General features: G+C 34.9%; 1 protein-coding gene across 5 annotated transcripts; it reads left to right on the forward strand.

Annotated features, from left to right (window-relative positions):
* Nucleotides 1–2,830: 2,830 nt before the first annotated feature.
* LOC111488534 lies at nt 2,831–13,713 on the forward strand. Of its 5 annotated transcripts, XM_023136313.1 has the most exons (21): nt 2,831–2,925; nt 3,045–3,156; nt 3,324–3,484; nt 3,801–3,875; nt 4,897–5,012; nt 5,219–5,333; nt 5,576–5,704; nt 6,257–6,304; nt 6,481–6,647; nt 6,744–6,940; nt 7,050–7,342; nt 8,340–8,489; nt 8,638–9,000; nt 9,118–9,267; nt 9,383–9,458; nt 10,147–10,274; nt 10,386–10,586; nt 12,029–12,169; nt 12,250–12,378; nt 12,660–12,878; nt 13,200–13,713. In XM_023136313.1, the coding sequence occupies exons 3-21, from the start codon at nt 3,350–3,352 to the stop codon at nt 13,356–13,358; spliced, it is 2,991 nt and encodes a 996-aa protein (XP_022992081.1). In that variant the 5' UTR covers nt 2,831–2,925; nt 3,045–3,156; nt 3,324–3,349; the 3' UTR covers nt 13,359–13,713. The 5 variants fall into 5 exon arrangements, with proteins under 5 accessions (XP_022992081.1, XP_022992083.1, XP_022992080.1 ...); XM_023136315.1 differs by lacking the exons at nt 2,831–2,925; nt 13,200–13,713 and adding an exon at nt 12,976–13,187 and having other exon boundaries at nt 2,969–3,156; XM_023136312.1 differs by lacking the exon at nt 2,831–2,925 and having other exon boundaries at nt 2,970–3,156.
* The last annotated feature ends 979 nt before the right edge of the window (nt 13,714–14,692 follow it).

The following is a 14,692-nucleotide window of genomic DNA, read 5'->3' on the forward strand; positions in this document are numbered from 1 at the left end:
TCATTGGGATGTAGTCTTAATTCATTCATGTATCTCTCCTCTACTGGGTACCACATTTTTAAAATAATTACAAAGTTTAAGAATTAAAATGAAACATTTTTAAGAAAATAATTAATGTGAAATTTAAATAAATAAATAAATAAAAAGCTATAAACAATATGAATGTATCTATCCTAACTTTAGTCTCATGGACATCATTGTTACGTCCTCTTTTATGTAGATATGTACCTTATCTTTACTTGAAAAATAGGAGTAGAACATGACTGAAGAAATACTTTGTCAGTAACCCCTCACGGTTGGGGTTAGGAATTACAATCACATACAATTATGTTTAGGACCTACCCTTTCATAAAACATTATGACATGATCTTGGTCTCTATTTCCAATTTGGATAAAATTTGATGCATAGTACTTCTCTACAAATGACTCACATACGCGCACATGACCGCCAGCGAGCTCGTATATGTACCCCTTGAACCTAGCCTTCGAGTATCGTACACTCACACTGCTGATATACCACGGACGGAAAGAAGCACACATTGTATTATGGTCTATATAATACCGCAACATAACGTCATAGTGTGTGCATTTATAGTTTACTTCGATGCATATATAACTTAATTATTTATTGTCATCTCATAATGTAATGTATAACATGGTTTAACATTTTTTATAACATAACATAGTTTCATGGAATCATACTACGTTATCGATGTTATTTGATGCATGAACCTCCATATACCACACCATGTAAATTATGTTAATACGTACACCTTATGCCTATGAGATATTAGAAAATCATGTATGGTTAATCATGAACAATATGACAAGAATCAAGTATGCATGTCACATAGGAATGTTATGTTGGGAAAAGAATGAAGGTAGACTAGTATCATGAATATATGTCATGTTTTAATGTTATGGGACCTTATGCATTTTGTATGACACGTGCATCGGGATACTTACCCGTTATGTTTTAGTAAGGATACATACTTTACGATATCTATGTTCACCATGATATTATGCAGACCCTTTCCTACCTTGGCGTTCTATAGCGTTAGCGGGCGCTAGCTTGAGGAGTCAGGCCCAAAGATACATATACGAGTCTACTGGTGGGTCCATGTATACGTGAGTGAATTTATAAGGAAGTACTACACATCAACTGTGACTAAACTGACAAATAGAACCCAAGACCATGTCATGATCTTTATGAAAAGATAAGTCCCATCATGATTGCTTGTATTTGCATTTTTTGACCCGAACTATAGAGTTTACTGAGTATTTTTAAATACTCAAGCCACGTTACACCCCTATACGAATGATAGCATTACTATGAAAGCCATGGAACCAAGTCATTACGTCATTTTATTGTAATTTTTCACTATGTCGTTGATAACAATATTGTTTTAAATGAATTTATTATGAGTGTTTAAGTTCATGAAATGTTTTATCGATTTTTTTTCGTATATAATAGGGGGCATGTTATGCATGTAATGATATCTCTATTTTATTAAGAAAAATAGGACCGTTACAACGAGAATGGAGAAGACTTCTCCATTTTGGCTCGACCCATAAACATCTCTACTAATGCATCAATGTCGACTTCCTCATTTTCAGCCTCGGGAGCAACGTGTGCACCGACACCTACTCGGTTTTGGACGAAAAAAATTGAAAAACAAAAATGTAAACAACAATGAAACATTGATTGAGACAGGAAGATAGTGACAAGAGAGAAATGGCGTGGGTTATAATGCAGGCCAAAGTTTGGGAAATTGCTTGGTAAAGAAGCAGCCAAATTTGGGACAGCTATGCCTTTTGCCATCGATTAAGGGAACCCCTCGTCTCACTCCACACACCTACCTTGCATTTATGGCATACCCCAAAATCCCACTTGGACTCATCTAGAGTAGAAAAGATATATATATAGTGTCTGTATGACTCCATTACTCATAAATATTAAAATTATTTAATTTTTTCTTTTTTCGATTCGAATGAGATTGGTTTTTTTTTTTTTTTCAGATCAATTCAACTGATATAGGGTTGCAATCTAACTTAACTCAACCTTCCCCTATTTTTTAAAAGCGGCCGAGGTTAGTAATGTGTTATGATGGTTGATAAGATTTTTAAAAATAATTAAAAAACATAATTTAATAATCCAACCAAACTGATAATAAAACATTGAGTTGAGTTGTGACTCTATTAAAATTTCAGGTTGGTCCGAAGATTTTTTTAATCCAAGCAAACTCATACACCATAATTTGATTCAATTATTACTTCCCTGTCATTCCGGAGCAAATTAAAATTTCTATGAAATTAATGATTCAATTATAGAGATTTAAATCTATTTAATTTTTAATTAAACTATTTGGTTTTGTACCTTTATTAGGGGTTGGAGGAGGTACATTAAATACCTTTTAGATTAAGACAAAGAACCACCGATTAAATGACAACTTCTACCAGATCGATCATATATTAAAAGTAGGATGGTTACATATATGGAGTCGAATAATATTAAATTTAAGATTAAATTTAGTAAATAAGTTATTTAATTTCTACCATTAAAAGCAGATATTTGAAAAGCTACACCAATTACAAAAAGTGAGTAAATAGAAACAAAATATAATAAAGTTGTAGAATTTAAAACCTTTTTTTCTTTTTATTAAAATAATCAGAAAAGGAAAAGCAACGTTGATGTAGGTGAGAGAAGAGATTTGGATGGGGGTGTATTTAGAATTCACTCTGTAAAAAGAAAGGGAGTATGATCCCTTCATTTACGGGACCGTTGGGACTTTTGTCATTTTCATATTAATTTTTTCTTCGGAATTTCATTCATTTTTCCCTTTTTGTTTCTTTTGCTTTTTTTTTTTTTTTAATCTCGCCATTATTGTTTAGATTTCTCTCTTCCTCCACATTACGCCATTTCAGGTAATTTTAATTTTGCCTTTCTTTTTGTTCTTTAATTTCTACGATTTTTCCATTTTCTGAATTGACTCATTTCTGGGTTTTGAAAATTTCTTTCTAAAATTTGGAACATTTTTCTTCAGGGTGCTATAGATCACGCCCGCAGTAGTAGCTTGATCGCAATTCCCGATCAGAGTTTGATTTCTTATTGGTGAATACCGTCGCTTTACTTGTTTGAGCTTCTGTTTCAGTTTGGTAAGATCTCTCCTTCTCTGCTTCAATAATTCATCACATTTCATTGTTGGGTTTTGAATCGATTTAATACTGACAGTATGTTATGACCTATATAAACTTGTTCTTCTTTGGTTGTCTTGAATTACAATTGTTCATGAGTTCGTGTGATTTTGTTCGTGGACTTTCAGAGCAGGTTTGAATTTCTTGAGAAATCATGGGGGTTATGTCTAGGCGGGTTATTCCTGCCTGTGGTAGCCTCTGTTTCTTCTGTCCTTCTATGCGGGCGAGATCAAGACAGCCTGTGAAACGATACAAGAAGTTCCTTGCTGATATATTTCCTCGTAATCAGGTGAGGAGTTAGTCTTTGCGTGTAAGCTTTAAATGATTGTGCCAATTTTGCTAGTCTTAGAGTAAGAACAAATTGGATTCAGGTAAGAGTTCTGGAATTGTGAATTAGTAACCATTGTTTTTGGAAGTCTAGCGACTTTTGTTCTTCACTTCTCTTACTCTTCTGATAACAATGAATCAATTACAATGATTTTGGCTATAACAAATGTGGTCGTAAGAAAAGATATATTGTGTTGTATAGTTTCTTGATCTTATTCACTGTAGATTTACATTTCAATTTTTATATGTCTACTTATTTTATAACTTCCATCTGCTAGGATGCTGAACCAAATGATAGACAAATTTGTAAACTCTGTGACTATGCTTCAAAGAACCCGTTGCGTATTCCCAAGGTATGTAACTTTTTTTTCCCTCTTATTCATACTTGAAATCTTCTTCTGTCTTCAAGCAAAAGCTGTTGTAGTTTCAAGATGAATTGGTTGCAATTTCGATTTTAGGAATCCTTGGATTTGTTTTCTGGTTATGAAATATTTGTATAGGAGTCATACATAAATGCAGTAGGTTAGCAGCATACAAAAAACCCTTTTGTCTGATGTACATGATAATCTCTCGATTGAGTCACAAGAAGGTTTTTGATATGTCACTCTTAACATTGATTTTTGAAATAAGAAGTCAAAGATGCAGTGTGAAAAATAAATTAAGAACAGCAATCTGAAAGAAAGGTTATGGATATTTATAGCCTTGTTTTTTCACCCAACGGACTACATTCTTCTTTATCTTCTAAGCTTTGGGAGGTTAAAACTTCAAAGAAAGTTCAAATATTCTCTTGGCCTGCTGTCTTTGGGAGAATCAACTCCATGAATTTTATCTAGAAAGACCCTCTTTGATGCTTATGCCTTAGTAGTGCGTTCCTTATAAACTTAGGATTTTGATCATGTATTTTGGAGGCGTTCATTTGGAAAGACAATTGGGTTGGGCTTACTGCAGGTATTTTGGGTGTGGTTTTAGTTTTGAGTGAGTCATGTCACACTGTGTTGTTAGAAGTTATTCTTGTTTCCACCTTTTTGGAATTAAAGGTTTCCACTGATAAGTGGTGTCTTAGCTATCTTATACTATATTTGGAATAGAAGGATTTTTTTGGGTATTGCGGGGTCTTTAGAGGAGGTTTAGAATTTCATACGGTTCATGCTTCCTTCAGTCCCTAGCTTGCATATTACTTTTTTTTACGTAGCGGTCTTTTGTTTCTGACTCTTAACAGCCAAAGCCCTTTCTTGTTATTTTCTTCCGAAGGCTCTGTGGTCTGCCTTTTGGTGTGTGTTTTTCACTGTTTCACTAAACGCACTAAACTTGTTTATTAAATGTCCCAGCTAAGTTTTTCACTCTTTCTCTTGTTCTTTGATTTTGACTTTGTAGATTACCGAACACCTGGAGCAAAGATGCTACAAAGATTTGCGGAATGAGAACTTTGGATATGTGAAAGTTGTAATATGTATATACAGAAAACTTCTATTAATGTGCAAAGACCAGATGTAAGTTTGATTTACTAAATTATGGTGTAATTTAAGTGGAATCATTCATTTTGAGAGTTCGATTACCACTTTACTTTTGAATTACTATTACATATGATAGTATTGAATTAAAATCTTACGATCTAGGCTTGGAAAACATGTACTTTGATCTTTCATGAAATCAGATTTTCTGCATGTCATTTACCTAAACACTTCAACTCTTGCAGGCCACTATTTGCCAATAGCTTAATTGGGATTTCTCGAACTCTTTTAGAACAAACACGGCATGATGATGTGCAGATTCTTGGTTGCAATATCCTTGTTGATTTCATTCGTAGCCAGGTACTTGAAGAATATACATTCAGAAGTTTCATTGCTGATTTTGTTATTATGTTGCATGTCAAATTGTTATTACGTACTTTACCCACTTATGGATAATGCATTTGTAATTTTTTTGCATCCTGTGTAAGTAGAAGCTTTGCAAGCATGTTATTCCCTTGTATCTTAATGAAGATGACTCTCTCTTTGAATCTTCTGCCCTATCATTTAGTGATTATATGACACTAACTATCCAAATAAAGTAGACAGATAATACATATATGTTCAACTTAGAGGGCATCATTCCAAAACTTTGCCAATTGGCTCTAGAAGGTGAGAGTAATGAGGAGGCACCTCATTTGCGGTCAGCCGGACTTCAAGCTCTAGCTTCTATGGTATTACTCTCTCCCTCTCTCGGTCTGATGCTAATACTCTAGATAATTGTAAATGTATTTTGAGTACAACTTTCTTTTCATCGTTTTGATTTGTCATCTTCATCCATGGTTATCAAATTTGAAATGGTCAAAATAGATTACTGGCAAGAGCATTCTTATATCTGAATCTCAAAATCCCTGTCTGCTACTATTTAGCAAAGTCCCTTCTATCCATGGTTATTAAATTTCTTTGGATGCGTTCTTCACCTTTTGTAGATTAGATCCTACTTAGATTCTGCTTCTCTTAATACATTTGATGATTGAGATTGCTGGTACATCCACTGTCCTATATTCGCTTACCGGATTAACGATTTCTCTTAGAAGATGTGATTATTTAGATTGATAGAACTATTCCCTTCTTGGATTCTGCTTCTCTTATGAAACCTGATGACTGAAATCTCTGGTTATTTTCCCAGTTTGATTCTTTTTCTTTTTCCGGTTAACTCATTAATACAATTATTTACTTCGTTCAGATAATATTCTGATGCATTGCTTTAAAAAATATTTTTGTAGATATTGTTCATGGGCGAGCAATCTCACATCTCAATGGACTTTGACAAAGTGAGCTGTCTCTTAATCTTGTTGTCGTTTTTCTTTTTCCCAGAAATACCAAGGGCGTCGGAGTATTTTGTGTTCTTTTTTTAACTTGTAAAATTCAAAGGATTTTTTGTTGGTGTGTACAAGATATTGTTGGGATCCATGCTAATATGAAATTTTCTAACTTGTCCTCGAAATAGATTATATCAGTGGTTTTGGAGAACTACGAAGTAGATGGACAGTATTCTCATTCAGAGGCTCAGAACATTGAAGGACAGGATAAAGTAGAAAACCATAGCTCTTCTACATTAGATGTTAATCAAAAGGTCTCAACATTTAACCATTTTATCAATTTGGAAGCTGAAACGTAAGTCCATAGTTCTATTAGTTTAATTGGTTCAACTATTATTTGTTCGGACATGATCACTGGGCCCGTTTCTTACATCATCCACCATTATCACAGGGATATGTCCAAGAACCCTTCTTATTGGTCTAGAGTTTGCTTGTGTAATATGGCTAGATTGGCAACGGAAGCTACAACTGTCAGGCGTATGTTTGAACCTCTATTTCATCATTTTGATACTGAAAATCAATGGTCATTAGAAAAAGGACTTGCCTGCTCGGTATTGTCATTTATGCAATTGCTTTTGGATGAATCAGGTTATATTTGAAACTTATTGTTATTGAATGTTTCTGTTAGCAGTTATTCTACTGTTGTCCATCGTTTGATTTTCCCCACTTTTTGGTGAAACTTTTTCCTTGATACCAGGTGACAACTCGTATCTTTTGTTTCCGATTCTTGTCAAGCACTTGGATCATAAAAGTATTGTAAAAGAGCCTCAGATTCAAACAGATATTATCAATGTAACCACACAACTTGTTCAAAATGCAAAACCGCTAGCCTCGGTTACTATTATTGGGGCTATCACTGATTTGATAAAACATCTACGGAAGTGCCTACTCTGTTCATCTGAAGCATCTAGCAATGGACACGACACAGATAAATGGAGTACCGACCTTCAGTTGGCATTGGAAAATTGCATTTCTCAGCTCTCAAAGAAGGTTGGTCTTTTCTTTTCTTTTCTTTTCTTTTTCACATTTATTCTGATAATTGGATGTTATTGAGTTTGGTAGGCAATGATGAAATGAACCCCAAAACTTGTCCATTTATGGCATATTACTTTCTGAGCCTCCTGAAATATCCAGTTTTATGTTAGGCCTTTCGTACAAGTCTCTTCAGCCATGTATGAATATATGGGTTTTTTTTTTTTTTTTTTTAATTTATTTATTTCTTGTCTTACTATGCTGTCCATGTCTGTTAAACGGAACATTTTGTCATACTTGGACCATTGATTCATAAGATCCTTTACAAGAATAGTTAAAAATAACTATAGAATTCTTAAGAAATGTATGCATATCAAATCATCACGATTATTTTCCCTCGATAATAATGGGGGTATTTTTCATAAATCCCTTATGCTTTCCAAGTTTGGCAGAGCTAATATTTTGAGTGTTATTGCTGCGTGGTCTTTTGCTTAACCCCTTTTGTCTCAGAACTTATGGTAGGCCATGTGGTCTTCTTGTACAATGTTTTTATATCTAATTCTACAAAGTCTATTGAAATTTGCTTTATGGCTATAGACCTCAAAACACTTTGGCTTAAGTAATCCCTCGAAAGTTGGTTTCTACCTTAAATCTAACGGTGTTTGATTATCGATTTTTTTTTTTTCAATATTTTCTCCTATTTCTTTTCAGCCATCCCTCCACATGTGGGTTCTTTATTTTACTTTTCAATAATTCGATTTGCAGTGGTTTGGGGACTAGAGTATGTACTATGCATTTGTTGATCTTTTCCTCTCTTTCCTTTGTTTTTACTTGCTTTCAAGAATTGTTAAATACACTATCTTCCTTTTAATAAATATAAATAAATAAATGCATATTTTTCTATCATCATTGATATAGAGTTTCCAAATAATAATAGCTTGTCCTCATTATTTCATTCTGGAGGGACTGTGGTTTTCACTGCATGTTTTTCACTAAAACCATTTGAAACTAACAGGTAGGGGATGCGGGACCCATACTTGATACACTAGCTGTTGTGCTGGAGAATATTCCAAATAATAATATTTCAGCTCGAGCAACAATCTCCGCTATTTATCAGACTGCAATGGCGGTATCATCTATTCCTAATGTTTCTTATTACAGGAAGGCAAGTAACCTTACTGCAAAATTTTTATGTTTTTTGCATTGTTTTTGAGATAGGAGAGGACTGTCTGAGCTTAGGAGACATACATGTGCTGCTGGATCCCAAGATTATGTGAAACTTAGATCCTAAATCTATCATGTTTTTTCTTCAGGCTTTTCCTGATGCCCTATTTCATCAGTTGCTTTTAGCAATGGCTCACCCTGATCTCGAGACTCGAATTGGGGCCCACGACATTTTCTCTATAGTGCTTATGCCATCCATTGTGTGTCCTAGGATGGAACTGAATGCGATTTCCTCAAAAAATGTTTCATGGTTACCATTTGGCTGTGCAACACAAAAATTGATTAGTGGAAGTTTCTCCTTTAAAGATGAAGACAAACATGTATCAGAACCCATAAATGGGGTACGAATGGAAGAAATCCAACCAGCCAACTTCATCACCGAGAAATCTGTCACACATCCATCTATGCATGGATCCTCCAGTTTCAATCACATTTTCAGCGAGGCAAAAACTGTATGAAATTCTGAACACTTATCTTTTCTTACTATCGGTAAATTGCTCATAATACATTCATTGCTCTATGGAAGCGTTCTATAATGAAAATTAGAGTCATATGTTTAAACTTTCCAGAAGTTGACTTCCCTCCGGTTAAGCAGTCACCAAGTGAGTCTCCTGCTCTCGTCAATCTGGGTTCAAGCTACATCTTCTGATAATACCCCTGCAAATTTTGAGGCTATGGCCCACACTTATAGCATAGCTTTGCTATTTACCCGGTCTAAGGTGAATTCTTTGGATAAATTTACTTGATAACTTAGTTTGTTTGGAGTCTTAGGAGTTCACTCTTAAATGCTGATCTGAAAAACAAAAAGAACTGCTAAGTCGTGATTCTTAACAGACTTCAAGCCACATGGCTCTCGTACGATGTTTTCAGCTGGCATTTTCCCTTCGAAGCATAGCTGTGGATCAAGAAGGTAATCTGAAATCATTTTGTATTTAGTAGGAAACTATTCATTATGTGGGAAAAGGGCAGCCTTGAGCTTACTGTGCCTGCCTAGATGCTCGTGAATTTTGGGATTCGGTCTCTGTAATTTTCTTTAACAAGATACGACCTTCTCATTCTCATTGAAATAAAGAAAAAGATACAAAAATATTTCAAGGAAAAAAAAAAAGTCTTAAAAGAGAGTTAAAAAAAAACTACAAAAGTATATTTAAACACAAACCCTTTTGAGTAAAAATAAATGCATCTCAATTCACTATAAATATCTTAGGGGAATAGTGAGAAAACAAATTAGCAAGAGAACACCAATGAGAGGGTTTGAATATAGCGATATTGAATCTTTCCATGCGAATCATTTTGGGATAGTTTACTTTCAGTTGACATTCTTGTGCAGTTCGTGATTATATCTTTTCTATTATATAGTTGGAAGCAAAACAAGGTTTTCAAGTTTGAACATTAAGAACTTGTTACCTATCTCGTTAATAACTTAAAATGATAACTTTTTATTCTGCTTCTCCTGAATCATGTGACCATTAGAGATATTGTGTCTTTTGATAAACTTTGTATATTATTTCAGTGTTTCTAATGAAAAGAACTCTTTCTACATGTTAAGCATCCTGTGTTGTACCTTCCACTAACAGATCTCTGTGTTCCTATTGAAGGCGGTTTACCACCCTCTCGCAGAAGATCTCTCTTCTCCATGGCATCGTTTATGCTTCTGTTTTCAGCCCGGGCGGGTGGTCTCCCAGAGTTGACTCCCATCATTAAAGCATCATTAGATAATAAAATGGTTAATCTTCAAACCTGTCAAATAGGATCAGTACATTCTCTTGTACTTCGATTGATTATTTTGTGCAGCAAATGTGCTAAAATTATCGAGTTAAACTTTTGAATCTGACAGGTTGATCCTCACCTTCAGTCGGTTAATGATACCAGGCTGCAGGCTGTTCGTGTGAGGTCCGAAAAGGATAGTGTAGCATTTGGGTCAGAAGAAGATGAATTTGCTGCAACGAAGTTTCTAGCAACACTTGAATTAGATGAACAGCAGTTGAAGGAAACTGTGGTCTCACACTTTACGATTAAATATGCCAATCTCTCAGAGGTATTGATTCTTATCACACTTCATAATTAAAATTTTTTTAAAATGCCTTTGTTTTTTTCACGAGAAACAAAACTTTCATTATGTAACAAGAGCCACTGGAAGACGGCCAAAAAAGCTTCACGAAAGAATTAATGAACACCTTGATCAATAATTAAGAAAGTGAGGCATCATGGAAACATGTGGAAGTCAATGTCTATGAGGCATTGGAATGCCTTTTTCAATATAAAGTTGTGAATATCTTATGATTATGAAAAGGAATGGAGCCTGCAGAATGTTTTGCTGACTTTTTAAACTTGTAGTTATAGTGTTTGGTTGAGCAGTATTTTTTTAAAAAAAATTGTTATTTGAAAAATGAGGCTTTCATGGAAAAAGATAAGCAAAATTGTCCAATAAAACGAGATAAAAATGGAAACTGGAACTAAAGATCGAACAGGGCTCTGATCTGAAAGGATAAAGTCGTAAGGAAATTTTCTAATTGAAAAAAGAGAGTACGAGAGAGAGAGAGGGAGAAAAGAACGGAAAAATACCCTTGAAACAACCTTCCAAGAGATGCATCAAACTGGAAATAGATTAACCATCTTCCCAGAACCTCTCAATACCTAAAAAGTTCGACTTCTCCAAGCTAATTATATTGCTGTATTATAGGCATATGAAACCCAATATAATTAGTTTAGGGGAGATGAAAATCTTCGAAACACTTAAGAAACAGAAACTGTTGCACCCAAGAATAGGAGGGATACAAGAATGAATCATGACCACCATCAAGAAAGACTTGAAAAGAACCATAGTTACTACCTATGCCCCAACAAAGTGCCTTCTTTTATATATCTCAATCATCGGATAAGTCAAGTGTGCTTGGCTTGGAACAATTTTATATTAGGTGACTTCTTGAGAATTTTACTGGGAAGCATATGAGTCACTTGACTTGGAACAATTTTATATTAGGTGACTTCTTGAGAATTTTACTGGGAAGCATATGAGTGAGGACAAAGCTTGCGTTGGTGTTGGAGAAAGTTTTCAATCAAACAAGCAACTTATGGTTAGTAGGTAGCATGGTTAGGTTATAAGGGATGCAGAAGAACGTCGGGGCCGTTAGGTGCCGAATCTTGGGCCGGGGGCATTTGCAGAACCTTGCAAGGACACCCAATTTAGTTAATGATAACTTGGGGGATCTTTTAAGACACTTTAGAGATTAAAACACTGGGAGGAAGCATATGAAAGAAAGAGTGACCACCCCAGCACAGCTGATATGAGCAAGTCTTTCAAAGATATTATTTCCTATCAAAATATACTTACACATACATACATGAGGGGTGGATACTCTCAATACATTTTTTAAAGATCGAATCAAGGTAGCACCTTAAAATCAAGGAAAATTGAAAAGCATGAGGGAAGATGTACAAGTGTTAAAAATTGTGTTAATAAACTTTATTTTCTTTTAGGCTGATCTATCAAGTGTTAAAGAGCAGCTTTTACACGGGTTTTCGCCTGATGAGGCATACCCGTCAGGAGCTCCATTATTTATGGAGACACCACATTCAAGTTCTCCACTTGCTAAGCTGGCATTTCCAGATTATGATGAGGTGAGACCTGTTTAAGTTGTATGTCACTTACCATTATCCTTTAAAAGAGTATCAGTAAAATCATGATGTGTTTCTTTCAGGGTATGTCTCCTGATGTTTTGACAGATGACGAAGCCTTCCTCGAGCCTAATGGAAGCCAGTCCAATCATAAAACGTCAATTTCCATCAGTAACCTCGACATTCTAAGCGTTAATCAGCTTTTGGAATCAGTAAGACAAACATTTCATGGTGCTCCAGTTTTCAAGTTCTTGTTTAATCCTATCAACATGAATCCTTCTATTTTGCACTTATGGAATATATCAGAGCATTATACCTTAGTGAACGCTTTATTTTTTATTTTCTCCAATTATGAACTTATGCTTACTGCTTTGTTGTGTAGTGTTATTGCAATGAGAATTAGTATGCATCTGCTACTTATTGCTGAAACTTCGCTAATATGTATATATCTTGAGAGGTTGGCTCCGTGGAGTGATGTCCGTACTATTTACAGGTGCTCGAAACAGCCAGACAAGTTGCGAGCTTCCCAGTTTCTTCGGCGCCTGTTCCGTATGATCAAATGAAAAGTCAATGTGAGGCCCTCATAACTTGCAAACAGCAGAAAATGTCGATGCTTCATAGTTTCAAGCACAAAAAGGCAGACACAAAGGAAGAGAAGGCAATAGTACTCTCCAGTGAAATTGAAACTTTACCTTCTCCTTTACCTGTCAATGTAAGTAATATCATTTCAAAAGTTGTGGTAGCCTATCTTACTCCATATTCTTATTGATCTTTTCTGAGCTCGAAGAAAGAATCCGCTCTTCCTTTAGGCTCTTTTGGAAGAAATTATTCAAGGAGCTTGATACAATGTGGCTAACAGTTTTATACTGTTGGATGTTACAAAGAGAAACTAAAATTTATGGTTTCACGGTGCCACGACAATGTGTTAGCCACATTGAATAGTTTTCCCTCTTCTAGCTATAGAATTTAGTTATATTATTTCATCGAACTAGGAAAAACTACTACTAATATTCTCTTGTCGTTCTCAATTCAGACAATGGAAATCGTTCCGGGGGATGTGAAGTATTATACTAAGGAGACCAACAAAAGACACGATCAGCCGCTTCTTTGTTCACATGAATATGGGCGTCACTCGTTAAGGTTACCTCCTTCAAGTCCATATGACAAATTCTTAAAAGCTGCTGGATGCTAGAAGAACTTAGCTGTAATTTACATGCTAAAAGGCTAGTTTGTATTCCCATTAAGCTACTTCAATATTCCACTGTCCATTCATTCATTCTTCATATTAAATCGTGGTCGATAGAGTTAGTTTTAGTTTGGTAATACAAATGATGCTTTCGAATAGCAAGCAACATCGGAGTCGGAGTGTATTTGGCCAGAATAGTTGGTTTAGATACATTTAGATAGGTCTTGGGAAAGTTTGTGTTCCTAAAGTAATCATAATATCTGATATCTCCTTGTTTTTGTACAATATTTGCTGAATTGGAAATCCTGATTGAAAGGAAGATGTGTATGTGAAATTTATATTCATATTGATGTTGATTTGTCAATACGGATGTGTTGTGTGTTTTATTGTTCAAAGACATGTAATTCAGATTTTCAAGGTTTGTGTCATTGCATTCTGCTGCAAGTAGGTGTGGTATTTTTGAACCTACCACTTGTAAAGAACAAAAATTCCTGACCACTTTGTGTCTCTAGCCTGTCAATTAGGGGCTTCACTCATCGAATTGTCCTCGATCTACGCACAATCGTCATAGGAGAACGTTTGTCAGAGTTTGCATAATTGACCGTTCGACCCGTTAAAGATCTATTCGGGTGAGTTTGTTTTGGGTTCAAACCAGTTCAATCAACGGCTAACAATCTAAGGAATTGTGATTAGTTCAATGGATTTTCAACCGGTCCAGACTCATTCAACGCCATTTGGACCTGGTTGAGGTAATTTTTCCTCCTATTTTGACTGATTTTGAGTTTTTTTTTTTTTTTCCTAGACTTAAATTCCTATAAATAAGACTCAAGGTTGAGTCGAAATTTTATACTACTGAAACACAATACAGAGGATTACGAACAACAATTTTTACAAATATAGAGTTTTTGCTCTCATGTGAATCCTCTATTTTAAATCTTAATAAAATCAAATCTATCTATGTTTGGCACCTTTCTACTACAAGTTTGTTGTTATATATTTTGTAAGTTATATTTCGAGATTTCCACTATTGCATATATCATGTATAGTGTTAAACGATCTGCTTCTTAAGGTTTAGAAACACGGGCCCTCACATACTCAAAGTGAAAAATGAGATTCATTTTTAAAACAGCTAATGCAGCCGTGGAACAATTTCAACGTAATAAATAGATATAAAAACAATATCAAAGGATTATAACAATATGCTGTCTGAGTTATAAATACAAAATAGTCTACACAATTACAAGTAAATCAAAGCAAAAGTCACATGAGTAGTAAAACACATGACACAAATCTAAGGGCCCTCTATGTAGATGCACGACTTTGCACATTCCCTACCATAA

The sequence above is a fragment of the Cucurbita maxima genome, unplaced genomic scaffold, assembly GCF_002738345.1.
Source record: "Cucurbita maxima cultivar Rimu unplaced genomic scaffold, Cmax_1.0 Cma_Scf00013, whole genome shotgun sequence".
Lineage (NCBI taxonomy): Eukaryota > Viridiplantae > Streptophyta > Magnoliopsida > Cucurbitales > Cucurbitaceae > Cucurbita > Cucurbita maxima.

Bases quoted from the DNA above. Each gene is read 5' to 3' on its own strand.
- LOC111488534 (XM_023136313.1), top strand. From the start codon at position 3,350: ATGGGGGTTATGTCTAGGCGGGTTATTCCTGCCTGTGGTAGCCTCTGT. The intron at 8,490-8,637 runs GCAAGTAACCTT...TTTTTTCTTCAG, and splicing joins ATGTTTCTTATTACAGGAAG to GCTTTTCCTGATGCCCTATT. The intron at 10,275-10,385 runs GTTAATCTTCAA...TGAATCTGACAG, and splicing joins CATCATTAGATAATAAAATG to GTTGATCCTCACCTTCAGTC.